General features: G+C 41.8%; 2 protein-coding genes across 6 annotated transcripts in view; both read right to left on the reverse strand.

Annotated features, from left to right (window-relative positions):
* Nucleotides 1–6467: 6467 nt before the first annotated feature.
* On the reverse strand, nt 6468–14863 carry MRPL44 (mitochondrial ribosomal protein L44). The gene is made up of 4 exons (XM_032788887.2): nt 14659–14863; nt 11966–12434; nt 8667–8845; nt 6468–7820 (listed from the first exon to the last, which is right to left on the reverse strand). Exons 1-4 carry the CDS (start codon nt 14820–14822, stop codon nt 7649–7651), a joined length of 984 nt encoding a protein of 327 aa, XP_032644778.1. The 5' UTR covers nt 14823–14863; the 3' UTR covers nt 6468–7648.
* A 1349-nt stretch (nt 14864–16212) lies between these two features.
* The window catches only part of MFF (mitochondrial fission factor), a 34086-nt gene continuing 23120 nt past the window's right edge, over nt 16213–27178 (reverse strand). For 3 of the 5 annotated variants that reach the window (XM_032788882.2, XM_032788884.2, XM_032788885.2), the window contains 3 exons: nt 22468–22530; nt 17653–17737; nt 16213–17099 (listed from right to left, as the gene is read on the reverse strand). In XM_032788882.2, coding sequence (XP_032644773.1) covers nt 16968–17099; nt 17653–17737; nt 22468–22530 — 280 coding nt within the window. In that variant the 3' untranslated portion in view covers nt 16213–16967. The remainder of the gene's footprint in view (nt 17100–17652; nt 17738–22467; nt 22531–27178) is intronic. The other 2 variants (XM_075068507.1, XM_032788886.2) reach the window with 1 other exon arrangement.

Here is a 27178-nt window from a genome sequence, read left to right on the forward strand (position 1 = left end):
TTTCAAAATGAAAAATTGAAACGTTTTATTCCAAAAAATGTTGAAACAGGATCTTTTGATATTGGTGGAAGTTTTTTAATTTTCCATTTATTTTTTCAACAGACCTGCATTTTCTGATGGAATATAGTTCCGTCAAAGTTTTTCCAACCAGCTCTACTCCAAACCAGTCAAACAGTTAGGTGTCATTATCACACCATAAATGTGAGCACCGCTCTCTATATGTGAGAGGTGGTGGAATGGCATTGGTATACAGAGTAGAATCTTAAGTCAGAAGGTGAGACCATGAAGTTTTTTGCAATCTGCACCTTTCTGTCTATTGTTACATAAACTCCCTTACCTCTGTAGCTGCTCCACAGATTCCAGCCTCATGTCCAATGGAGTAACAAAGTGTCATTTTAAAAAAAAAGGCATACGTGCTGAGGGTATTACAGCACATAAATGCTGGAGAGTATTTGATGTCAACAATAAAACACACTAGATAAGTGTTAAGGGTAGGGACTGGGTCATTTTGTTTGTATGTAAATTGCCTAGCATAATTTGTTTCTATAGCAATAAATCATCACAGTAATTATATTTGTCTAATATCTTCACACCTATGATGGATTGTAAAGCATAATCGAATTCTGAAAGAGACATGCCTTCAGATATCCTAGATATGATGATATCAGACAGAAGCAAGCAAGCAGGCAGTATGCAAGAATCATTTAATCTCAAGTTTCAGGGAATATACTGACCATCTAAAGGGATCACGAAGAATTTCTTTTCCCACATGTACAGCTCTGAAAAATTGGTTAGGTGCATTCTGTGGGTTTTTCACTTCAGGTATTGATCACGGCTGGCTGCAGCAGGTTACTAGACATGATTAACAAAGTTTGAACCAATATTTGTCTAGGTAATATATGGCCCATCTTACTGTAGTATCTGCTACTAAATAGAACTATAGATTTTTACTAAACTAGCCTGCATTAACTTGCTGAGTTTTCTTTTCTTTTTAAGTAATGGTGGTAAAAACAGATTATTTTCTGTAAATTCTCAAATTTCTAGGTTTAGTAATGCTATTATGATCATAACTGGCCCAATCAATCAAACTACCTTTGGGAATGCTGTTTTTATAATATAGATTAATCATGTCTAGTGAATACATTCTTGTCTATTGGCCTGATTAGTTTCGGTTTGCTATCAAGTTCTAAACTGAAGTCAGCGTTAGTCTAAAATCCCCATCTTTAATGCCCAGACAGCAAGAACAAGATTACATGTATGAGCATTTATTCTAGCCTAAATTAAGCCAACTGGTACAACGCAGTCAGGCAGATACGTGAGTGTCACACTGCATTCGGCATAAGAGCATGCCATGATAAGGGTGACCAGATGTCCTGATTTTATAGGGACAGACCCTATTTTGGGGTCTTTTTCTTTACCCCTACCCCCTGTCCCAATTTTTCACACTTCCTGTCTGGTCACCCAAGGCGTGATGGGCATCCAGAGGGAGCCTCCAGCCTTAGTGGGAGAAACACAAGGTTAAGAAGCTGAGAAGGCTTGGAATCACCCAGGACTTACATGACTGAGTGAAATCTTGGCCCCATTTAAAGTTAAAGGTAAAATTCCAAATGACTTCAGTGGGACCAAGATTTCATCCTATGTATTTTCCATCTTCTAATCAAATAGATAACATGGTAAAAACAGGCTCATTAATAGTAGTTAGTTTCTTTTTAAAAGTAGGCATCTGGCCTACACCAGAGATAGACATATCATTGGGTCTATGCAAGTGGGAAGGAACATTATTAAATTTTATTTTCTCCCCAGGGCTGCCATTTTCCTATCCCTGCCTCTCTGTGCATTGTGAGCAGCTGCACCATCCATGTGGCTAAAGAACAATCAACAGGCTTCACTGTTCTGATTCTGTCACCAGGATTCACAGAACATCTTTCTATCACAAGAGCAGACTACATTGCCCACATCACACCAGCTAGTTTTCTTTTTTTGGATCAATTTAGCAACACGTCATAATTTGTTTTAGTCAGTAGCAATTCAACGAAAAACAAAACAGCAAAACCCAAAACACACTAAAATCTCTAGATTGATCGAATCATTTTGGAAAGATAAAGCCATCCGCAATGGGATGATTATGCTTTTGCAGTAAAGGCATATCTCAGTATTAGACTTCAAAGTCTGTATGTACTTTGGGAGGCACAAATGAGGTATTTCAGAGCTTAGCACTGCAGTGAGTAAGAGCTGACAATGAGTAAAATTAGAGCTCTTCTGAATTCTAACATCTCATTTAAAAAGGAATGCCAATGCAGAACAAGATTCTTGATGCTTTGTATTCTTCATGAGGTTTAGTACAAAATAGGATGGGGCTGCAGTTTAGTTTAAGTTTTCCATTCAGCACACAAGTCCCTGGTTTTAGGAATTGAAAAAAAATCCCAGCATTGCAGTGTAACTTTCAAACTCCAGGTTAACAAGAACAAATGTATAAGGCAACCATATTTTAGTCTTTAAAAAAAAAATAGTAGCAAACATTTTGACTGTTTCTGTGATATACTGGTGCTCTCTGCAGTGGCAATGTCTTTGGCTGCCAAAATCAGAGCAAGTTGCATCTTCCGAATAGAGGTATGTACAGAGCATAGGTTGTGATATTGAATGGTTTAAGGTGCAGCACCAGCAACTCTTGAGATCAGACATAACTTGTTAAAGGTGCACAAAGTACTGTGTGCAACAGCAATTTACTCATTTTAGATGCCCAGCCAGGACTTCAATACAAGGAAAAGTATCTTTTCTCTTTTTTAAAATAATATCAGCTTCATAATATGGTGAGAGAAAGGAAGGAGAGTTCTCATGGTTACATATAAGGAGAGATGAATCACAATCAGAATATTTGATCTTAGAGATGAATTCCTGATTCCAAACAGCAAAACTTCCTACTGACTTCAGTGGAGTCAAGATTTCACCACTGATATTCAATCCACTTTGTATATTTATAAACTGACTTAAATCCACACTAAAGTACACTTGCATGTTAAATATCAATAGAAAGTTCAAGTCAGGGTATTACTTATTAAAGAAACTGGAAAAGAAACAACACAGAATACTGTGCTTTAGGAAAATTTGATGCTAAAACAGAGATGACCCTGAATATTGCAGGTTATGCATACAAGAAATTATTACTGTGACCTGATGTATTAATTGTAACTGACTGTTTTATAATCCTCACTAAATGCAAGGTTTGAAAGAGTTAAAGGAAAATAAATATAAAACAGAAATCAGTCTTTATCAAATGAAAAAGAAACCATAACGAAAAATTTAACAAGTTGACTCAGTAGGTGATTTTAAGAGTGCTAAGTATCTAACACATCTTTAGTTAATGCCAAGTTAATTTAGTGGCCATGATAATTTCCATAATGAACATCAGCGATAACGGAATAGGATTGCAATAATGGACTATTGATTTTTTTTAAAGTGACGTATGTTTTAAAAGCTGCTTGATTTACTATCTTCTCTGCCTGTCCCATGAGAAATTATATGAGGGAGGATACATTGGCTGAATGCGACCTCTGCAGTTGTGCTGAATACATGGAATCTGAATCTTTGCCAGCTAGTTACATGGCTCCTTCCACAGGGCTTAATCCTGCGGCCATGGAAGTCAGTGGCAAAATTCCCACCAACTTCAGTCATGCACAATCACTTTTGTGATCTTCATTTTCAGAGGAAAGGACATTTTTATCAGACTCTGGAGAAACTGACAAGGTCTTTTGAAAAAATGTTTTAAAGATATTTTCCCCTAGATATTTGTTATGGCCTGATTTCGGCAAAACATTTAAGCATGTGATTAATTTAAAGCATGTGAATTATCCCATTCCTATAAAGTGAAGCATTTAAGCACAGGTTAGTCCCACTAAACCAAATACATTAAGCATGTGGTTAACTGCTTTGCTGAATTGCAGTCAATCTCAGATTCTTGGAAACTGAAAATAATTTTTTTTACACCAGAAACCCTCTTTTCTGTCATCATATATCCACACTCTAGTCTGTTATGACAGGGCTATTTTGGGTGCTGAGCTATTGACCCACATAATACAGCATAGTAACATTTGATTAGAAAAGTGTGGGTGGGGGGGAACGTAAAGCTCTTGCTTTCCAAATATTAGCTACATGTGAAGTAATACATAATTGGGTGGTGTGGGCTTAAGCTTTTATTAACATGAGTTTGGGATAGCTTTTACTAGACCTGAGTTACTGCAAATTACAAAACTCATGAAACCAATGAAATCTTACAAAAACGAACAAAAAAACCCCCACCACTGGAAATTCTGTATATACCCTGGGTCCTACCCAACTACTGTCTAAATGAATAGAAAGACTCCTATTAACCTGAATAGGAAGCAGAACGGGCCCTATGAGTCCTACTGTCTCAGAGGAAAAGAAAAAGAACATTCTGGAAACCTCAATTACTAGAACAGCCTTTTAGACACGTTACAGTTTTAAAGTCTAATATCTCAGGATCTTCCGGAGCTAGAAACAATAACCTGTTGGAAACTTAGGCATCCTTGGTTTTCCAATGGCATAAATCTTACAATGTTAGTTCCTCACCTTAAACCTCCACTGGTCCACCGCTGAAAATTGCTTCACCTACATCTCAGATCAGTGTAACTATTTTTCTGAAGAGTAAAGGAAGCCTCACTTCACCAGGTTGTTTTTAGACATACACATGTGGCATATGAGACATTGCAAAGCCAATTGAAAAGTTCTTGCTTTAATATCTTCTTTTTGTTTGTTTCATTCCTTAAATCCAATGCTTCCTTCCTTAATTCTATCTCCATTTCACTTCCTCTGTTCCCAAACTGTCCTTTACTCTTAAATCCAGGCTTATGACTGAAGCAATTCCACACACTTATTACACGATAAATTAAATATACCCCGCACCATTCATTTTTTCACCTGCACTCACCCCCAAGCTCATTTCTACTATGACATTCTAATTTTCTGAACTGCCGGGTAACTTCATGCAGTTCTTTTTTCAGCCAACCTGCTGGCAAAATGGTTTCTTACACACACACACACAGGCTACGTCTTCACTACCCGCCGTATCGGCAGGTAGCAATCGATTGCTCAGGGATCGATATCGCATCTCATCTAGACACAATATATCGATCCCCGAATGCGCTTATATCGATTCCGGAACTCCACCAACCCGAATGGAGTTGCGGAATCGACAGGGGGAGCCGCGGACATCGATCTCGTGCCGTGAGGACAGTGAGTAATTCGATCTTAGATACTTCGACTTCAGCTACGTTATTCACGTAGCTGAAGTTGCGTATCTAAGATCGATTTTCCCCTGTAGTGTAGACCAGGCCCCCCCCCGCCACACACCTAGTAAGCATATTAACCTTTTGGGGGTAAAAATCCTGACAGAGTCCTTTTAAAACAGAAATACTTCACAACTGAAAAATAGAAGCATGAACTAGTTTCCTCTTTTCAGGTGCTATCATCCATTCTGAATGGAGTGCTGCACTGTGTGTAGATGTCTATTCTTTTCCAATGGACCTCAAGTTTGTCATAGTGAGAGCAGCATTTTCTTTAGCTGTAATTTTTCAGCTAAACCTAAGGTAGGCAACCAGGCCTTTCTGAGCCCATATCTTATTACTCTCATTTCATGCTATATTGACCATGATACTGTGCATTTTAGTAAGAAACTATTTTTTCCACATAAGTAAATTGCAGTACTAGAAGCAAGCAGAAAGACTACATTTATCTACTCACAAGTATTTCACATGTGCAGAAGTACACGTCGGATATTTGAATGAAAACACATTTGAACAATGACAGACCTGTGGTTTTCTTTGAATTGACTAACTAGGCTACAGTTTTATTATAACATATCTTAGGGCCAAACCTTCACCTCTGAAAAAACAGCCGTGGTCAGTAGGACTTGACTAGGGAGCTCTGTGGATATTGTGGGATGGAATTCTCATGTCCAGGCTATAGAGCTGCTTCACAGTCACTACTGAAATCTCAGGACGGTGGAGGATTTTGTACCTGCTTTGCCACCGCTTTCCCACCCTACACTGGGGTTTTGGCCAGCAGATACATATAGCTACTTGCCCCCTCCATCAGGCAGCACAGCCACCCATAACTGCTCAAGTAGATTCACCTAATGAATGCATTTCTTAAGTACCATCAGCATGGTATCAGGCAAGGGAGCACCAGTGAACTGTTCTCTGAACTTCCCACACATAAGGACTCCCTCCACCAACACTACTATACTGGTTCTCTTCTTTTATAGGTGTTTCATGCATAGATCAGATTTTGGCCATAAATGTCCATTTTACCTGGAGTGGAGTCTTATTTGTGACCGAGACGAAAAGCTCCATATCACAAAGCCAATCCTGAGTTATCTAGGCCAGCCTGACTACCCCTGTTCCAAACTGTAGGTAATCACAGACTTATTTGATAAAAGAGTTAGATTAAAATGAATTCCAGATGCAAATCTTTTATTCACATTGGGAATGTACAGATGCAAACTTTCAGAGATTCAACTGCACACAACAGATTCTGAATGTCAAACAGAAAAAAGTTATTTTCTGTATGATCAACAATACGCACTGCTAAACCTTCAGACTGCACTGAGCAGGTAATGATATAGTAGCATCCTCACTAAAGCACCTTTTTGAGCCAAATGTTTTGAGTGTTAGAAAGGGGTGGTGCAAAGGCAAATAGATTTTCATATAATCCAATATTGTGCATGCCTAGAAAACTGTTCAGTCTGAGCCGTTCAAAAGGGGTGAATTCTATTGGATGGGTGAAACAAAAAGTTAGCAAATATGAAGCACCAAGATCTTTTGTCAACCTAATCACCAGGCCAACAAGAAAAGAAGGTACTCTGTTGATTTTCTTTTATATCATGTAGAAACTTAAGCTCTTTCCTCCCTGACACTCCAAACACAAATTTTTCTAATTAAGAATACGCTCTCTTTCAGGGTCTAGAAACAAATGGCAAATGTCTACGGCAAATGAACAGTAAATTACCAAAATCAGCAAGCAAACTGTTGGTAAGGCTTTAACAGCATCAGTGTACGCAACTGATGTCAGAGCATATCCTTTATTCTGATCTGTGGTGATACTGATGAGGTAGACATTATATTTCATATGGATTTTACCACAACTCAAGGCCAACTGAATTCAGATGCAAGTCTCATGCTAACGTTACATTTTTAATTCAATGCTGATTTGTTAATACTCTCAAAACTGGTCCAGATACTTGTACATAAGTTTTTTTCCTATATGGAGACAGTTTGCTTTTAAAAAGCAGTCACAGATTACAGTACATTTCTAAGAGTTGTGTGCTTGGACATATGATCAAGTTCTTAGATAAACAGTGGGAACTCAGTGAGGAAACCGCCTCTGCTTTGTTTACTTACAAGAAATATCACATTTTCTTCCGTTACTTTATAATAGGAAATATTTTACAGAAGGAAAATAAATCTATTCAAGTGTGGAGAATTCTAAAAATATATGTGATGGCTGGAATTTTCAAAACATATCCTTTATACCAAAGAGCTCAATTGCTGAAGTTTGCTTTTCTGAAACACATTTATACTTAGCATGCAGAACATGGCTTTTGTGGATAGAGAGAAGAAGTAGACTAAGTTGTTTAAGTGCTGCTAATAGCCTTTTCTGCTCTCCATCCCTCTCTTGGTTTAGAGTAGTCCCACGGTTGCCTGTTCTCAGTGTACCCATACAGTTTCCGCAGTGCCACACGGGCAGCTTCTTCCTCTGCAGCTAACACTGTTTCGCCAGGACCTTCAGCTATAAGCTTCTTATCACTGGGAGAAAAAAAAACACAACCCAATGTCATTAAGACATTTACTTGAACACCACCATGCACCGTTAATATATAAAATGAGTCCTCTACCCAGCATTTCGTATTTATTGGAGGGAAAACATTTAGATTATGGTGATCTTTTGGGCAACTGTACATGAGTGTGTACTTGTTGATGGACACTCGAGTAAGAATTACACTGAATTCCTGAAGAAGTACAACTTGTGTTAATTCAGATTCACATTCCATTACCAATTGCCTGAACTATCCAGTCTCTGTTAGAACTTTTTAAAAATATACAAGTACATCATCTTGATATGCCCCTCTTTTCCTGGTAAACAATCATTTTAAAGCGTTCTGTCTTGACATAGTTCAGCAATAGATTTATTCAAAAATAGTTCAATTAGCAGAGAAACAATCTTTATGGCTACATAAATGAGGCCATGATTTGGCCTTAAATACTCTAAAGTAACTCTTGTACTTCGAGGATTCTCTTGTCAATTCCACTTCCCTTTTGCATCCTCCTCCCATGGTACCCTTTCCAAAGCTGTTCAACAACGTCTGCAAGAACCCTATTAAAATTTGCACCTGCATCCAATATACTGCATATGTCTATACTAGATTATAAACTCCTTGAGATGGGGACTGTCTCTTTATGCATTTGTATGAGAAAAAAAACATGTCAATCCTCAAAGGTTTATATAAGTCCATTGAATAAATTGCATCTTTCTTCTAAAATTATTTTTACATGGCAACTTTAACAAGGGCAACTTGTGAAAAACAGACCATTTCCTTCCTTCCTCCCCATAAAACTGGAATCCGTTTGACTTTGGATGAAAGTTTTACTAACCAGTACAATCCAACGAAGTACAGTGGAAGAACTGTACTGGCTCCTGACTGCCTGGTAAGTCTTGGTTCTGGAGCAGACATATTTCTCTTGGCCAGTTCCTCCACTAGTAAACCCATTGGGTTTGTAACATCCCAGATCTCAAAAAGGTCTTTTCCAATCAGCTGAGGAATTAAGAAGTCCTGAACAAAAACATTACAATTAACGGAAAGGAAGAGGAATGAATGCTCTGGTGCCTGATGTCCCTGCCAACAAAAGTAATATAAGGGGGAAGGGAGGAGAGGAGCAGTTAACAGTAAGCTGTTAGCTTCGATATGTGCAGTGCCTTTAAATTAAGGTTGATGAATTTTTATGCTACCAGAGTCTCTCATGCATTCTTATAGTGAAAGACAACACAGCTCAGCAGATCTAGTGCCAACCCACGTGCCAAAATACATACTCACGTAACTGCCTAGCTATAATTCCTACAGAATACACCGCTACCTCGATATAACATGAATTCGGATATAACACGGTAAAGCAGTGCTCCGGGAGGCCAGGGCTGTGCACTCCGGTGGATCAAAGCAAGTTCAATAAAACACGGTTTCACCTATAACATGGTAAGATTTTTTGGCTCCCAAGGACAGCGTTATATTGAAGTAGAGGTGTACTTATGAACTAACCTATAGGGATATTTTGCATTTTCTAAATGTACATGTCTCAAATAAATGGTACTTCGAGTGCTCTGTACTTGTGAGGCACTTTAGATTTTAATTCACTTTTAGCTGGGTCACGCCTTTATTCAAAATTACATTAAGAAACTACCCACAGCTAAATATCACTGCCATATAAGGAATTCTAATTAAAGGGAGAACTGGGATCAGGCCACCTGGAAAATAAAAGCCTTCACAAAATCCAGATTAAAATCACAAATATTGAAAGTGCTACTCAGGGCTTATAAAGGATGGTTGAGAACTACGAGACCTCTCACCATCTGAGACATTCAAATTGCTAGGACTCAACATTAAAATAGTTTTTACAAACTGTTTTGCAAAAAGATTAGAGACACTTCACTTTGTTTCTTTTCAAATATTTTGCTAAATAATATTAAGAAGGGGGGAGGGCTAGCTCAGGGGTTTGAGCATTGGCCTGCTAAACCCAGGTTTGTGAGCTCAGTCCTTGAGGGGGCCACTTAGGGATCTGGAGCAAATAATCAGTACTTGGTCCTGCTAGTGAGGGCAGGGGGCTGGACTTGATGACCTATCAGGGTCCTTTCCAGCTCTATGAGATAGGTATATCTCCATATATTATATTATTTATTAAGAATAACTACAAAAAAATTAACATAATTATGAGACCAGCAGGGCTTCCATTACCCTCCAATTAACCTGCTACCTGTTGTCCTGTACTGAAAGGCAGCACAAGCTGAAATTCCTAGGCAGCAACAAAATTAGCATATCTTGTAGTTCCAGTTCACCACTGGTGACAACTACAGCAGATGCTGTAGTATAGACAGGACTCAAGTGATTTAGACAACAGTGGAAAAACATTATGTTCAAGTCCTCTAAACACTGCAGCTTCTACCATTGCTACCAGTGAAGAAATAGAATCGATGCTGAATCATGGCTATAAAGCTAGCTAATGTACCCAAACCCTGGGCTTGACTCTGCCATTGACTTGCTGGTTGGCTTGGGCAAGGTCACACAATCTCTCTCATAATCTCTCTGTTCCTGTTATTATCCCAATTATAAAATGGGAATACCACCACCTGCATTCCAGGGATGATGCGGGGATTAGCTACACAGTACTGAGTGCTTTGTAAGTGCTAACTACAGAGTTCCGGTAGAAAATCCAATACAGAAATGTTGCATTATAAGATATTTTGAATGAAATTCGTGATCCCTTAAACAATGAGACAGAATTTTCTAAATAGTTGCTTTTTTCCTACAGACATATCTGAATGCCATGCAGCAGAAGTAACATGGTTTTGATTGTTTCATATTATGTCTCTTAGCTGACATTTCTGATAAAAAAATAGGAGTAAGTAAATGGCATAAACTGGAAGGATAGCAACTGCTAAAATGACTTCCTTCTCACAATATATTTTAATAAGAAACGTTTTGATGTTCAATTCCAGAGAGAGAATTGTTAACAAATCTCTAAACTGATTTGACTTTCTATATAGAATGTTAAGAAATTGCAGAGTTTTTCTGGAACAGTTTCATGACTGTATTAACCATCAAATAATTGTTTAAAAACTTATACTGTAGCCACTCATTCAGCCATAAAATATCTAACAAATCAGGTCAAAAGTAAACAGTGCTACTTAAATAAATAAATAAGTTGCTATTCCTTGAAAAGTAGGGGTTGGCTTGAGTAATGTAGAATCATAGGACTGGAAGGGACCTCTAGGTTATCTAGTTCAGTCCCCTGCACTATGGCAGGGCTATGTATTATCTAGACCATCCCTGACAGGTGTTTGTCTATCCTGCTCTTAAAAATCTTCAATGATGGAGATTCCACAACCTCCATAGGCAATTTATTCCAGTGCTTAACTACTCTGACAGTTAGGAAGTATTTCCTAATGTCCAACCTAAACTGCCCTTGCTGTAATTTAAGCCCATTGCTTCTTTTCCTATCCTCAGAGGTTAAGGAGAACAATTTTTCTCCCTCCTCCTTCTAACAATCTTTTATGTACTTGAAAACTTATGTCCCCTCTCAGTCTTCTCTTCTCCAGACTAAACAAACTCTGTTTTTTCAATCTTCCTTCATAGGTCATATTTTCTAAACCTTTAATTATTTTTGTTGTTCTTTCCTAGACTCTCCAATTTGTCTATATCTTTCCTGAAATGTGGTGCCCAGAACTGGACACAATACTCCAGCTGAGGGCCTAATCAGCGCAGAGTAAAATGGAAGAATTATTTCTCATGTCTTGCTTACAAAAATCCTGCTAATATATCCCAGAATGCTGTTTGCTTTTTTTCTAAGTGTTATTCTGTTAACTCACATTTAGCTTTTAATCCACTATGACCCCTAGATCCCTTTCTGCAGTACTCTTTCCTAGGCAGTCATTTCCCATTTAGGATGTGCACAACAAATGGTTCCGTCCTTAAGTGGAGTATTTCTCCTAGCTCTTGCATATATGGATATGTTACACCTGAATGTGGAGAAATAAGTTTGTAGGGGGTCTGGCTTTTGCTGGCTGTCAGTGATAAGATACTATTTATTTTTATTTTTGGTCTTATAATTTGAGACTAGGATCCCTACAGCCTCAGAGAGGTGCCAAAGAAATAAAAATAATACCTGTAACTGGTAGTACTTACCCTGATAAATATCCCTGTTTTCTGAGGCCCACTGCTTTCAAACAATGCCCCTATTACAGCAAAGAAAGTCTGCTGCAGCACACTGGGTGGGACAGGAAACTCTGCACAAAGCGTTAAATCCTGTATGGATAGGTTTCTGGCCACATAAGACACAAGTTCCTGGCTTGTAAGAAAATCAACGAGGGCTTGTATCCCTTCAGAGGGCATCTTTGTATAAGCATCTTCAAAGCACTGAGTGAGGTAAGAGTGTGAAAGAGATACCCCTTGTTCAGAAAGTTTGTGATTATCCTGGAGATTGAGGGCAACCGCTTCTTTGTCTAGCCCAAGTTCTTGGCGTCTGGTCTCCTCACTTTTAATATAACAAGAATTAACAAATGCAGTTTTGAGAAGGTCCAAGGAAAAGGTTTCATGTAGTCGGTGGCTAAAAGCCTGTATCTCTGCATGGTAATCCCAGTTAGGCTTCTCTGAACTATAAACATACAAGGGAGAATGAACTCAAGAGTAGAACAGACCTTCCAGACAGGTAGTCATCTGTTCCACTAAACAGCTTACATATGAAACCATTTATTAAAAGGAAATGTAAAAATAAACAGAATATTTCAGACATCTTCAAGTAGGCTTATTGCTAGAGCCCTTCAAATCTGCGGATATCTGCATCAAGACAGTTTTTGTGGATTGGATACTGATACAAATTTTGTATCCATGCAGGGCTCTAAATATAGCATCTCAAAGGCTGGGAAGAAGTTGTCTGCAGCTCATAGCCTATGAGGCTGCTGTCCCTTAACCTGCCCTTCTCCTTTCTTCAAAAGGCATGTCCCTGTGTGAACCCTTTTGACAGATGCCATGCAGGGCTGCCAGCACCTCCTCCCACCAGATCACATGCCCCCCAAATATTATTTGTTGCTGGCATTACTATAGTCCCTAGGAGCCCTCGATCAGGACCCTGTTGTGCTAGGCCCTGTACAAACACAGAACAAAAAGACAGTCACTGCCCCCACACAGCTAATAATTTAAGTATAAAACAAGAAATGATAAATAGATACAGAGAGGGAAAGAAAAGGAAACAATAAGATCATATACCTCAGCACCATAGGTCAGGGGAGACCAAATCACTGCTTGAGAGTGATTTTTACAGTTCAAGTGCAGCTCATGGAGCTCCCCACAACTTCCCATTCTCCATCTACCAAATGGGGGGGAGGGGCAGACTCAGGGCTTCTGCCCTGCAGCACAGTGGTGGGTCTAGGGCAGAGGTGGCCAAACTACAGCCCGCGGGTCACATCCGGCCCGCAGGACCGTCCTGCCTGGCCTCTGAGCTCCTGCTATCCCCTCTCCCTCACAGCCTCAGCTTGCTCGCTCCGGAGCAATGCTCTGGGCGGCAGGGCTGTGAGCTCCTGCGACAGCGCAACTGAAGAGCCTGGCCTGACCCAGTGCTCTGTGCTCCATGGTGGACACCACAGCTGTAGCGCTGCCACCTATCAGTAGTGCTCCAGGCAGCGCGGTAAAGTGGCATGGGGGTAGGGGGTGTTGGTCAGGGGGTAAGGGTGTGGATAGGGGTCAGGGGGAACTGGGGTTGAATAGGGGCAGGAGTCCCGGGGGGGCGGGGGGTGGCAGTCAGGAAGGAGAGGTGGTTGGATGAGGTGACAAGGGGCCATCAGGGGGCAGGGAGAAGGGGCAGTTGGATGGGGCAGGAGTCCTGGCGGGGGGGCCCATCAGGAATGAGAGGAGAGGTTGGATGGGGCAGCGGGATCTGGGGGCAGTCAGGGGACAGGGATGTGTGGATGGGGCAGGGGTCCCAGGGGGGCCATTAGGGAACGTGGAGATTGGATGGGGCAGGAGTCGGGGGGGGGGAGAATAGGAGGCAGGGCCAGGCCACAACCCCCTCCCCTCACCAGGCCTCCATACAATTTACAAAACCTGATGCAGCCCTCAGGATAAAAAGTTTGCCCACCCTGGGCTAGGGGGCTTCTGCCCCATGGGGGGTGGGGGTTTTGGGCCTCAGACCTGTGGGGCCCCTCCCATGTGGCTGACACGCAGAGCCTCGGCAGGCCCCTCCTGCATGACTGATGCCCTGAGCAGGCGCCTGCTCCCTCTCTTGAACTTCTGAAGACTGTTGTATGCAGCTCAGAGGGTCAGTGAGTTTGGCCACCCCTGCCACAGGCCAGAGTCTCAGCACACCAGCACTCTAAATATGGCCAAGTTTTGCGTTGGCATTATGCAAAAGGAGCCTGTGAGCCAGGATTTTGAACGAGGGGCCCGTGCACCTTGTCTGCACTAAAACTGAGCTGCGGGGGGTGGGGGGGGGCAGTGACAATAAACAACAATGTTGGTCTGGGCCAGGCGCCTCCGCGCCCTGTGCTGGGTTCCCGATGGGCCGCGGGGGGCCCAGCAGGAGGAATGGTGGTGATAAAGCCACAGCGCGGGCGGGGTGTGTGTGAAGGGAGGCAGAGACCCAGGACAGCCTAGCCTGGGCCTACCGATGCCCTTCCTCCGCCTGCGCCCGGTCTCGGGGCCCAGGAGCGAGGGGAGCGGGCTGCCATGGCTGGGGCGACCAGCGCAGACGGGGAGAGGAAGAACGGAGCGACCGGGACCGAGGCAGGGGAAGGAATGGGATCCCCAGAGGGGGATGGGGCCCCCAGCACCGGGCGGTAGGGCCGGGGGGGACCCAACCCGGGAGCGCTGGACCCGGATCTTACCGACGGGTAACGGGCGCCCGCAGCCGCTGCTGCTCCAGGTAGGCGCAGAGCCAGAGCTTCTTGTCCCGGCGCTGCTGATGCTGGAGGAAGAGCGCGGCCCGCCCAGCCCCGCCGGCAGCGGCCAAGAGGCGACGAGGCGCCCGCAGTAGCAGCCCCGTCGCCATAGCTGCTCGGCGCGGACTGGGAACAGGAAGGAGTCGCCCTGAGAGCGGCCGCGGGAAACAGCCCTCGGCCCTTCAGTTCCGGGGAGAAACGTTCCGGGCGCGCCTTAGCCCATGACCCACCAGAGACAGGGCGGCTCTGGGGACTTCAATTCCCAGCAGGCGCCGCTCCAGCCACAGCCTCCCCCCCCGCCTGCTGCATGCCGGGAGATGTAGTGCTCTGGACCCACCTCTCCCCTGCAAGGGCGCCCGGGCCGGCCTGTGCACGGGCGGGGGCAACGCCCTAGCCCACGTTAGCCCGATGCCGGGCCAGGGTCACCCATAGCCAGGGGAAGAGGAGGGACCCGCCCCTTTACATTAACCTCTTCGGGCCCCTGCCCTGTCTAACAGCTGTCTAGGTTCGGGCATGTGCACCTGGGTACTGCTCTGACCCCAGTTTAGGGTTGCCAGCCTTCCAGGATTGTCCTACAATCTTCAGGGATTAAAGATTATGTCATATGATGAAACCTCCAAGAATATGTCCAACTATAATTGGCAACTCAGGCCAGAAAGCTGCCATGTGACCTCACCCAAGCACACATCAGTCTTGCAATTGCTGCATTAATGAAAACAGCAGCACAGCACCTAGCTAACTCTTTTCAGGAGCTCTAAGGCACTCACCGCTGTCCTAGATCAACAGCCTACACTATCAGTGAGGGCTGCACTCTTATCCTACCCTCTGTCAGCTGATCATACACATTTTAAGGATAAAGACTGGTGGGGGAGGCCAGGCTATTTAAATAACTAAAAATAAACAAACACACTAGCCAATTGCTTGTAGCACAGTGTGGACAAAACTCAAAAGGGTGTGCATGAGTGGGGTGTTGATGAATAGATAACATTCAACAAAATGGGAAACCTGCTTCCAACCACAAGTTACTGAGAGCTAAGGTATTTTGCCTTTAATACAGACCCCTACAGATTTTCTTCTGTTTCTAAAATTTCCTTTTAGAAAATTCTTTGCCTGCCTTTTAAAGATAAAGATAATCGATTTAAAATGTAAGAACTTAAAAGCACATGCTGAATCTCAGTAAGTTTCCAAATTGGATGTTATGAATAGCAAATTCAATAAACTTCTGTTTCTACCTATGAGAGAGGTAGATGAGATATATATGAAGACACTCAACATCTCTAGTTTTACATAATGAAACGGATAAGTAAATGTGGGACATGATTCTGGAAATGATGCCTGGCTAGAGGAAGTGAAGAGGAAGCATATTTAGCATTTTGAAGGAAGAATACCTTTTTGTCTGAAAATACAGGATTCCTGCACATTTGAATGAAACAGCATTTAAGAATTCCCAAGATAAGACCAGTAATGAAAACCTTTTAAAAACTTACATTAAATTCTGCGTTGGTTTGACAGATTTATTAAATACACTACATTGGTACCTTATATTTCATAATCTTTAGATCACTTACAGACAGACTCGCTTAAAAATGTCTTTTATAGAAAAACATCTGCAAAATTAAAGCTAAAATATGAAAATACATATTACACACTGGATAATCTGCTGAATCATGTTAGCAAAGAATGCCTTTCATTCAATCTGTACATGTGCATAAACAAGGGATATATTCATGAACTAAGGTTGCTGGAGTTTTTTTGTTTTGTTTTGTTTTGTTTTGAAATCTGGCACACTGCTGTGACTAGTTTGGCTAAAGGAAAACTAGTGCAATAATGTCTAACCATAAAATGACTGCATCTAACAAGAGAACAACAATAAAAAAAAGTCATACTTGTATTACGTACTTTGTTTAGAGACTTTCTTTACCAAATCCATTCTCTTCCTACCACAAGAGAGACAATGATTATTTCTGCAGATCACCATCCTTACATAGCAGAAAAGCAAATTCCTTTCCAAAATGAGTCTATCTATATTTACATTGAGACATGCAAAGGGACGATACTGTAAGTATGTGAGTACAAACTGATAAAAATAAATATTACTGAACAACAGAATGTCCCTTTTAACACTGTAACGCTACAGCCTTTTTCTGTGGCAGAAGTTCTCAGTGCATGGATTATAAAACAGCATACCATTTAGAGACAAAAATTTTTGCAAATTCTTTATATTTCCAGCTATTAAATCTTTTGGAGAGCTGTGTCTAGCGCCGAAACCACAGCCAGCTATTGAGTAGCCAGAAAGCTACAGTAATTGAGTACATGATCATTTCTCTTTTAGTGCGCTCTTTGTTTTCTTCTTCCAGAAGCTGTAGACGGCGATTAAGTTTGATTATCTAAAAAAAGAAAGTCTGCTTTAGTGCCTGGTATAAGACTGCTAGATTCTCTAAAGAATATATAAAAAAGTATGTAGAATGCATTATTCTTAAAGATTAGATTGCACAACCTCACTGTTTAGGAGGTTCACTGACTGAGGACAAAATTTTCCAGTTTTTGTTCAGTTCTTTATTAGGGAAATAACTTGCATTGATCTTGTAGAAAGCTGGGTCCCCCTCCTTTTAACTGTTACATAGTCATGCTATATTTAACTCTTTTCTTCTTTCCTCATCAATCAGTTAATCCTTCAAGACCACTATACACCATACTTGTTATTCTTCTATGAGTTCCTTTGTGTTTGCCAACATCCCTCTGACACTGAGATGCCCAGAATAATACAGAGTATTCTAGGTGGAGTTGCACGAGTGAATACAGAGATGACCAGTTACCACAGATGTGATGTCAGAGATATTCTGCCTTTGCAAATTATAGTGAAATCACATATCTAACCTGTTTTCCCATTTTCAGCCCTAAATCTTTTTCTTATCTCACCAGCAAGCATATTTTAAATACCTGTCTTCTTAAGGAAGCAGCATCCACAACTGACATGTCATCTGGAGTTCCCTCAAGTGTTGTGTCCAAGTTTGAAAGACCGTACCTATCAGAGGGGGGGAAAAAAGTTTAGATGCTCTACATGTTCAGTGAAGAGTAACTGGTACAGTATTTGATGTTCTCTGTAAGAAACAGGAATTTTCAGAAAAAAAGCTCTTTTCCAACTTTAAAAAAAGCATCTGATGCTTTAGGGCCCTAATTCAAGAAAACACTTAGACAGGGGCTCATGTCCCACTTACTTTAATGTTTGCATGTGCTTAAGTGCTTGGCTGAATTGGGACTTGGCTGAATTGGGGCTTTAATGCTTTCCAGGACTAAGTGTTTTGTAGATGCTCCACAAAACAAAGAGCTGGGGGAAATAATAGTTATTGTGGCTTGGACAGTAACGTAAATCTCTCAGAATTGCTTGATCTAATATTGAAACCTGCAAACAGCTTGAGCCAAAACCTCAAAAATATAGTTCAGACATTTAACAGATCTGATGGATCAGATATTGAAATCCTACATGAAGGCACAACAAATAAATACAATATTCAAACTAAATGTTTATTTTAACAAAAAAATAAACCTGAGAATGTGTATTAGCTTAGAACAGGGGTTGTCAAACTTCACTGCACCACAACCTCCTTCTGAGAAAAAAAAATTATTACATGACCCCAGGAGGGGAGACCAAAGCCTGAGCCTGCCAAAGCCCGGCTGCCGCAGGCTGGGGTGTCAAAACTGAAGCCCATGGGCTTCAGCCCCAGACAAGGGCCCTGTAACCTAAGCGCTGCCACCCAGGGCTGAAGCACAGTTTGAGAACTGCTGGCTTACAAACAAAGAAAAGCCACTATCCCTGAGGTCATAATCCAACAAAGAGCCTTCTAGAGAAGAGTTCAGAAATAAATCATTTTTATATAATTCTGAAGAAGCTGGAAGAGAAGAGGTATTTTACCCCAGGGAACGAAGAATAATCTCCTCCAAACTGACATCTGTTGAGGCTGGAGCTCCTGATACTCTTAGCACTCAGCCAGAGACTGGGAAGCTATTAAAGCCCTTGCCAATGAGTTCTGAATCACTGCCACTGAATTTCATAAACCCTTAGGGTGCAGCTACACAGCACATTTCCTGCAGCAGCATTTAGAGTACATATGCTGCATGCCTCCCCAGCATGAATATAAAGAACAGGATAGATGATGAGGCACTGCTTACACAAGTGAAGACTTGCCTGAACACTGTGGGTGTGTACTCTACCAGGCTTTCTACATGCTCAAGCGGTACCATCCCCATCTGCATTGCTATTTTTAGCAGTGTAGAGTCGCACTGCCTCCCTGCTGCCAGAGCAGAAAGAGAGCTCTTCACTGCCACAGTCTTTGCTGCCTCTCCCCTGATAGAGTCTTTCACTGATGTAGCTACACACCAGAGTGTGAATGCAGCGTGTAGCTACATGTACCCAACTCCCGTCAGTGGCGTGCGGTATAGACGTACCCTTTAGAAAATAAGTTAGCTTCCAGGCCACTTCCTGGACAGCCCGCCCAATATGGTGATTATTTTATACTTTAAAAGAAGGACAAAGAGTGCACTAATTTAACTCCAGTGTAGATTTAGCTAATTAACTATACATTAATCAAGAAGGGTTTCTATCCAAATTAACCTTGATCAAAGCACGTTTATTAGAGGCTGACATAGCGCTGACAGTTCCAGAAACCTGATAAATGAATGTGCTTTGACCATCAAAGGCTACCTATTACTCAGATTTTCTTGCACCAAATAACAGTTACAAGTAATCTCAGGTACTACACCTTCATCTGAGTGTCTGACTTTTTTTTTTTTTTAAACTTTAAAGTCACATTTTCCTGTTCTATTTGTTTATTTATTTCTTTTTTCTGTGGTGGTGATATGATGTGAGGAAAAAAACCCTGCAAACAGCATGGGAAACTGACTGCTTAAACTGGGAAAACAATGAGCCTTACCATACAGAGTGCTGGTAAATGCAGAAAAGAAATAAATTAGAAAATGAATTTTTGTACATAATCCCTCAATTATAGTACCTGTAAGTTTCACTTAATAAAAAAATCAGATTCAAGTGGGATTCTTTTAATTGGCAGGGTCCCTTTAAATAAGGAGAGTTCTTTTGCATTTAACATTCTCTTGGGCCAATATAGGTATGGCTACATTCACACTTTACAGCGCTGCAACTTTCCAGGGGTGTGAAAAACACCCCCCTGAGCGCTGCATGATACAGCGCTGTAAAGCCTCAGTGTAATCAGGGCGGCAGCGCTGGGAGCACAGCTCCCAGTGCTTCATGCTACACCCGTAAAGGATGTGGTTTATGTGCAGCGCTGGGAGAGCTCTCTCCCAGCGCTGCCGCTCTGACTACACTCATGCTTCAAAGCGCTGCAGCAGCAGCGCTTTGAAATTCCAAGTGTAGCCATAGTGAAACAAGTTTCTGTAGAGTGCAATTAGCTGAATACACAATTTAACTAGAATTCATCATTTCTTCTAGTTACAGGTCAGTTACCCTGTAGTTTGTCAATATTTTGGTGGTTTAAAAAAATGAAATTGAAGCTTTGATAACAATGAGAACCCTGAGAGATGCTGTGTCTGAAAGAGATCGGCTGGATTATCAATTGATATGTGAAAAAACTAGTTTTTGAAAGGCAAGGAACGGCAGTGAACTATGTTAAGGGACAACTTGATTAGGCAACCTCCTGTCAAAGAGCCACTGCCACCCTCAGTCACTAAAAAACAAACATTTCCTTACCCATAAGGACAATTAAAACAGGAGACTTTTAAAATTCAATTTACTGTGGATTATTTATGCTGTTTACTATTTACATTTCCCTCAGCTTGGACTATATGAAAATCAATGAAGTGTTTCACTTTCAGGATCTCTCTACTGCAGCAATCAGGTTGCACATACAGCAGAGGAATGTTTGAATCTACATTTCAGTATGCTAAAAAACACTCTGAAGATTTCTGCTGGTCTAGGTTTTATAAAACATTGTAGAAAAAACTAAATTTTCTGCCAAATTTGAATCCAAGGATCCCTTCTCAGAGATAACCAGTATCCATAGACTTGATGAGTACAATTCTGTTTCATCTTTATTGGGCAGATTTCCTGGAGAAAAAAAAAATATGAACTAGGCACAGTCCCCTAAACCAGAGAGGGAATGTATCTGTCCTCGAGCTGTTTTAAGGGGATAATCTCACAGGGCATCTAGGAAATGAATCCTCAGGTTTTACCTAACTATAGCTTGGAGAGAATAAAAATACACATTCTCGATGGGCCTAACTGCCCCCATCCCTTCCAGAACTGCAGGAAGCGACACTGGCTGGAATTCAAAGACAACTCTGCATTAGTCCCCTCAGAATGGTGCTGTTATGCCACAGAGGTAGGAAGCTCTATCTGGATTGGTGCAAATTTATATATGCAGAAACTTGAAAATCCCTCGCAGCAAGGAAGACTTGATACTGAGGCCAGGTGCAGGCAGCTTATATTAAATGGTTCTACATGGCATTATTTCCTAATGTTGTGATGACACAAAGGCCTTTTTCTTGCTTCTGACATAGCTGTGGCATAATACTTAAATGGTATAAATCACTCAGACTTTCCACTACAATTGCTCCAGCCATCTCCCTTTGCTTAATCTGTCACAGGTCATTTGTAAGAGAGTAGGGAGCTTTTAAAGGGGCTACTGCATCAATGGCTGAAGAAAGAAATAAAAAGGCATATAAAATTCCCACCAGACCACTTGCAGACCAGTCTGTTGGCACCACAATCCTAACCCTCAGAGTTGGGTGAAACTGCACTGCTTCTATCAATCTCCTCAGATGGCATATTGAAAACAGATCCATCACTCCAATGACACAGCTGCACTCCAACCTCAGACTGCAGTAGTTATGGTAAGTCTATGACAAGTGTATCATCATCACCTCACCAACCTCCAATCCCCTTCCAAATATTAGATCCAGATTGCAATTAGCTATACTGGCAGAGCCAGAAATAACTCTTAATTATGAAAGCTATAAATTCCCAAGTCAACCCAAAAGAATGATCTGTATGGATCCAGACTTGGAGATCTGTTGAGGGTTATTTTTATAGACCAATTTTTCTGACTTTAAAACACTAATGTTTAGATAACAGAAAAAGGAGTTACCGTCTCTACTCAGCTTTTAAAAATCTTTATAACTTTTGTATATTCAGGATGTCTGCTTTGGGGAGATGGCAGAGGTGGTAAAGAGTGGGAGGTGGAAGATGTGATATTTACATAGTATGCAGAAAGTTTCTTATTTCTCAGAGTCTCAGCCATCAAATCAGAAATTAGGTTTTTACCCACTTACATTGAAATGACACCCATCTAACAGAAAAATGGATGTGGGAAACCCCATGCAAAACAATAATAGGCACATTATTGAAAACTTCTATATTTTACTGTTCACACCAGTTTATTGACTTCCCTCAGAGAAAAGCAGAGGTCAGAGGCCCAATGGACGTACTACCACATGTGCTTCTATCATACATTAAAAGCTTCAATTGACATATTGAAACTGAATTCTAAAGCTTACAACATATTTTAAGGACCTGAACCTTAATGAGAGCTTTGCTAATGACTGTGATGGGCATACGGTCAGGCCCTACGGAACATCTCTATGCACAGAACGGATGTTGATCAAGTGTTACGTTAAGCATAAGTAGCTCAAAAACTATTTTGGGATTCAGTAATCAAGAACAATTAAGTTACGAAATTTTAAAGCCTAAAATAGTGCACCCTGACTAAAAGGAAATACGTTTACCTGGTGTTTTCATGATGAGGGTTAGAGGAAGTGGCAGCAGCCGACCCACCTCGTAACGCAGGCCTACAGCAGGTTATTGCAGATAGGAGGCACAAGACAGAAGCAGGAAACAGCATAAACACAGAGAAAAGATACAACAAAAGAAACAAGGACAAAGAAATGTCAAAATATTTTCAATTATATTGTATGGTATTTCAATACAATATAATATCTAGTTAATATCATGTTGTAAACTGTATTTTCAAAATACCCCATATAATATTCTTTTTATTTAATATAGCACTAACAATAAAAGTATGCAGCTATCGTGACAACCTAGTCATTCTTGATGGTATAGACTGATCCATGGGAATATATGCTGTTGACATACAAGTCTGTGAATAAGAGCTCTTGATATTGGCTTTTTAAATGCTAATAATGAAAAACAATCTCAGCTCCTTCTCTTCTCCCCTTTACTTACTGTCTTCCTTCCCAAGTTCTTTTTTTAACTCTTTCCTTTCTGTCCTCTTCCAATCCATCTCAGGAGAAATTGAAGAGCCCAGGCTTCTCAAGTTGCTACATTTGTGTCTAGTATGTTCATGGCTGCTGAACAGGTACTAAGGTCCTGATTTCCAGAACTGTTGAGCACCCATAGCACCTCGTAACTTACTGTGGAGTTGCGGGTGTTTAGCACTTCTCAAAATGAGGCTGTAACTGACCTCTAGCATCTGTCTGTTTGCTGAAATATCTATGATGTGTAATCACTTCTCCAAGGGCTTGAGGTCTCTTTTTTTCACTCTTATCTCACTTATGGGCAGCTGCAGACATCTGCACAACAATGCTAGTCCCAAGTATGTACTAGGCTCTATAATAAGACTAAAGAATCCAGGTGTGATGACACTTAGAGCAGAAATGTGTGGGCAAGAGGATACACACAGCCCACAGGTCTGGCGGAGAGAAGGCTGAGAGAACACTCTCCAGGGAAGGAGTAGAGGTGAGCAGCCGTGTGCACAAAAGAACACACAAAAACCTCACAATTAGTAGTTTCATTTCAAGAAGATGAAGATTGAGGTGCACAAGCAGAATTGTGCAGAAACCTTGCACTGTGCTTACTTGCACTAGGCCTGGCTCTGATCAGTAATATTGGTGCTTAACTTACATCAGCAACAAACTCATCTATAAAATTAAAAATAAAAAAACATTTGCACAACATACTCCGAACACTAGCCAGTAGAATGTGAAATCAGTGCAGAAATAGGGTTGCCAATTTTCTGATTGCCGAAAATCGAAAACCTCTGCCCTGCCCGCTTCTTCGCAGCCCCACCTCCACTCACTCCATCCCGCTTCCCTCCCTTGCTCATTTTCACTAGGCTGGGGCAGTGGGTTGGGTGCAGGAGACAGCTCTGGCTGGGGGTGCAGTCTCTGAGGTGGGGCTGGGTTGAGGAGTTTGGGTGCAGGATGGGGCTCAGGGCTGGGGCAGAGGGATTGGAATGCAGAAGGGGTTGTGGGGTGCAGGCTCCAGAAGGGGGCGAGGGGAGCAAGCTCCGGGCAGCACTTATCTCAGGCAGCTCCTGGAAGCGACTGGCATGTCCTTGTGGCCCCTAGATGCAGGGACGGCCAGGCAGCTCCACGCGCTGCCTCACCTAAAGGTGCTGCCCCCCCAGCTCCCATTGGGTGTGGTTCCGAACAACAGGAGCCTTGGAGTTAGCATCTGCAGCTGGGGAAGAGCACTCAGAACCACCTGGTTGCCTCTACACCTAGGGGCCGCAAAGATATGCTGGCCACTTCTGGGAGTCGTGCAGAGCCAGGGCAAGCAGGCAGCCTGCCTTAGCCCCGCTGCACCACCAACTGGACTTTTACCAGTCTGGTCAGCAGTGCTGACTGGAGTTGCCAGGGTCCCTTTTTGATTGGGAGTTCCGGTCAAAAACCGGATGCCTAGAAACTCTATGCAGAAAGTTGTTTTACAAAAGAAAACAAAAAGGAACACACACACACCCCCGCGCCACCCCAACCCCCCACCCCACATAACAGGACAGCATTCTTGACCAAAAGAATGAGGTCTGTTGTATTTGATAACGATCATTTGCTCCAGTTTTATAGGTGCTAACATTTCCTTTTCAGGACAGAGAGTTTATTTAACAAGTTTATAAAAGACCATAGGAACCGCCATTCCTGATCAGACCAGTGTTCCATCTAGTCCAGGATCCTGTGCTGACAGAGGCCAGAACTAGATTCTTCTGAAGAAACTGTAAGAAACCCTGTAATGGGCAACTGTGGAATAGATTGCCAAGACAGGAAGTTTCTTTCCATTCCAGACAGTTAGTGGTTAGTTTACACTATGAAGCATGAGTTTTGATATCCCTTATTCATTTCTTATCCCACCTAATATAATTTTGGCTGTTCTCATTATCCACAATTCAAGAATTTTCAAAATCTTTCTAAGTTCTTGGCCTCCATAATAATTTGTGGCCATTTAGTTCTGTAGCATCTACAAAACCGTGTTATCTAACTGATCTCAAACACACTACCCTTCTAGGAAACAGCTATCTGGGGGCTAGAGACAGGGAGCTAGAACACCATGAGTTCTAATCCAACCTAATATTCTGATTTAATCTATGGACAAGTCTCTAAGGCCCAGATGTTTAAAGCTTTTTAGAGGTTGCTTTGTTCAGTATTGCAAAACTTAACTGCATTAGGAGCTTAAGTGCCTAAGTCACTTTTGAAAATGAGACTTTGGCCTTCTAATGCTGAGCAGAGTAATGCCTAAATACCTTTCAAAATCTGGGCCTTAATTCCTCCATCCAGATCAAATTAAATGTAAAGCTGTAAGTGAATTAAGTTCCTGGGCAAACTGGATGGGTAGAACCACCAGCAGTACTTTGCCCTGCCACATCTTCGTTGATTGCATATTTCAAAAAGGTAACATTCACATCAAGTACACGTTCCTCATATAGCATGCAGCCGCCACTAAAATCAATACAACTAACTTTTAGGTCTCTTTGCACTTTATCTAAAACTAGCAATTAGTTTAATTTTTACAGATCTATGAGTACAACACGCAGTTAGTCTGGTTATTAGCTTTCTATATGGGTTTCCTTAATGACCGGAGTAACTTTTGTCATAAATTATTTAAAACTTTGAATTTCCTGGCTGATATCATTTTGGTCACGACATTAAGTAGATTTAATACTAATACAGGATCAAAATTAAGCACATCCCTGATGCCATCTGTACATAGCATATCACAATATTCCATTGCAAACACAATGGAACATGGAGGGAACCATGCTGCAATATGTTGCAACACAATAGGGGAGGCGAAAACAGACAGTAGTACAGTGGCTGAAATAGTCAATCTGAGCTTATGTTCCTTTGTTTGGAACAGTGCACATTTTGGGGGATCCCATAACAATAATTCAGTAGCGAACTCATGGATGTTGAGGAAAAAAAATAAGACAGACACTGTCTTTCATTCAGACTACGTATGAATGTCCTGGCTTTCAGTTTGTGTTAGTGTGCGTGCACGTGTGTGTGAGAGAGAGAGAGAGAGAGAGAGTGTAGTGATCATTAAAGGTTTTGGTTTGACATCCCTGGAAATCCACGTCTTCTCTTATATACAAAAAAGTAGCAGTAGTATCAGATTCCCTATGCTGACCCACCAATGCTGACTTACAGGTCAGAGTGCCTTAAGTCTGATCTGGAAATCTTGGGGGGAGTGAGGTTAGGAGGGAATGATGCAAGGCCATAGGGGAACTGGAGGTGGGTTGGGTGAGACGCTCTGCTCTGATTAATTGCTTACAGTACATCAGAGAGGAGCTGTGAACTGACAGACTACAGGCATCGGACTAAAGCTGCTCTCCCCTGGCTCCTTTCAGCATCACCAGGAAAGCCCTTAATGTGCTAATGCCTCGGCAGAGAAATTAGGGGTATGTCTACACTGCAATGTCAGCCCAGGACTGGTAGAACTTGAGTTAGCAGAACCTGGGTTTGTTAACCTAGGGCTTGAGCACCTACACTCATTTGTAACCTTGGGCTAGGAATTGTTGAATACTGGGTTCCAGCCTGTGGCTCCAGTATCTACACTTCATTATGCAGGCCCGAGTCCCATGACCTATATCCCAGACTTCCTAGCACCCTCCCAAAATGTGGCCACTCTAGCCCTTTGTTCATGGTGCAATGTGATAAAACTTGACTGTCCACCAAACTTGACTATCCAGAAGACAAAGAAAGTAGGCCTGTGGGATACTTTTGTGAACTCCCAGAGCACGAGTCCAGTGGGGCTGCATCTGCACTGCAAAGCAATAAGGTATGATCCCTGGGTCCCAGCTTCACTTCGACCCTCCACTCCCATGAGGTGCTTGGTCCCTGGGTCTGAATCCTGGGTTAGTGTAATTTGTATGTAGATAGAATGAGGGTTAGGCTTGAGTCTGAGTTTGAACTCTGGGTTTACACTACAGTGTAGACACACCCTAAGTTTTTACCACTTCTAGACCCTTATCCCCCCTGCAGAGCCATGGAACTACAACTCCCTACTCTAAATATACCATGCCCTAATCTCCATAAAACCTCTTCCTGTCAATCCCAGTTTTCCCCAAACACTGCCAAGTTCACAAAGCCCTTCTCAACTCATCATGGCCCACAGAACACCATTTACTCTCCCCTCTACAGTCTCATCTCAAATCCTGTATCTGAATGGTTCTGTCAGCTAATCTTACCTTCGCTAAAAACAGTT

Source organism: Chelonoidis abingdonii, chromosome 8 (assembly GCF_003597395.2).
Source record: "Chelonoidis abingdonii isolate Lonesome George chromosome 8, CheloAbing_2.0, whole genome shotgun sequence".
Taxonomy (NCBI): Eukaryota; Metazoa; Chordata; order Testudines; family Testudinidae; genus Chelonoidis; species Chelonoidis abingdonii.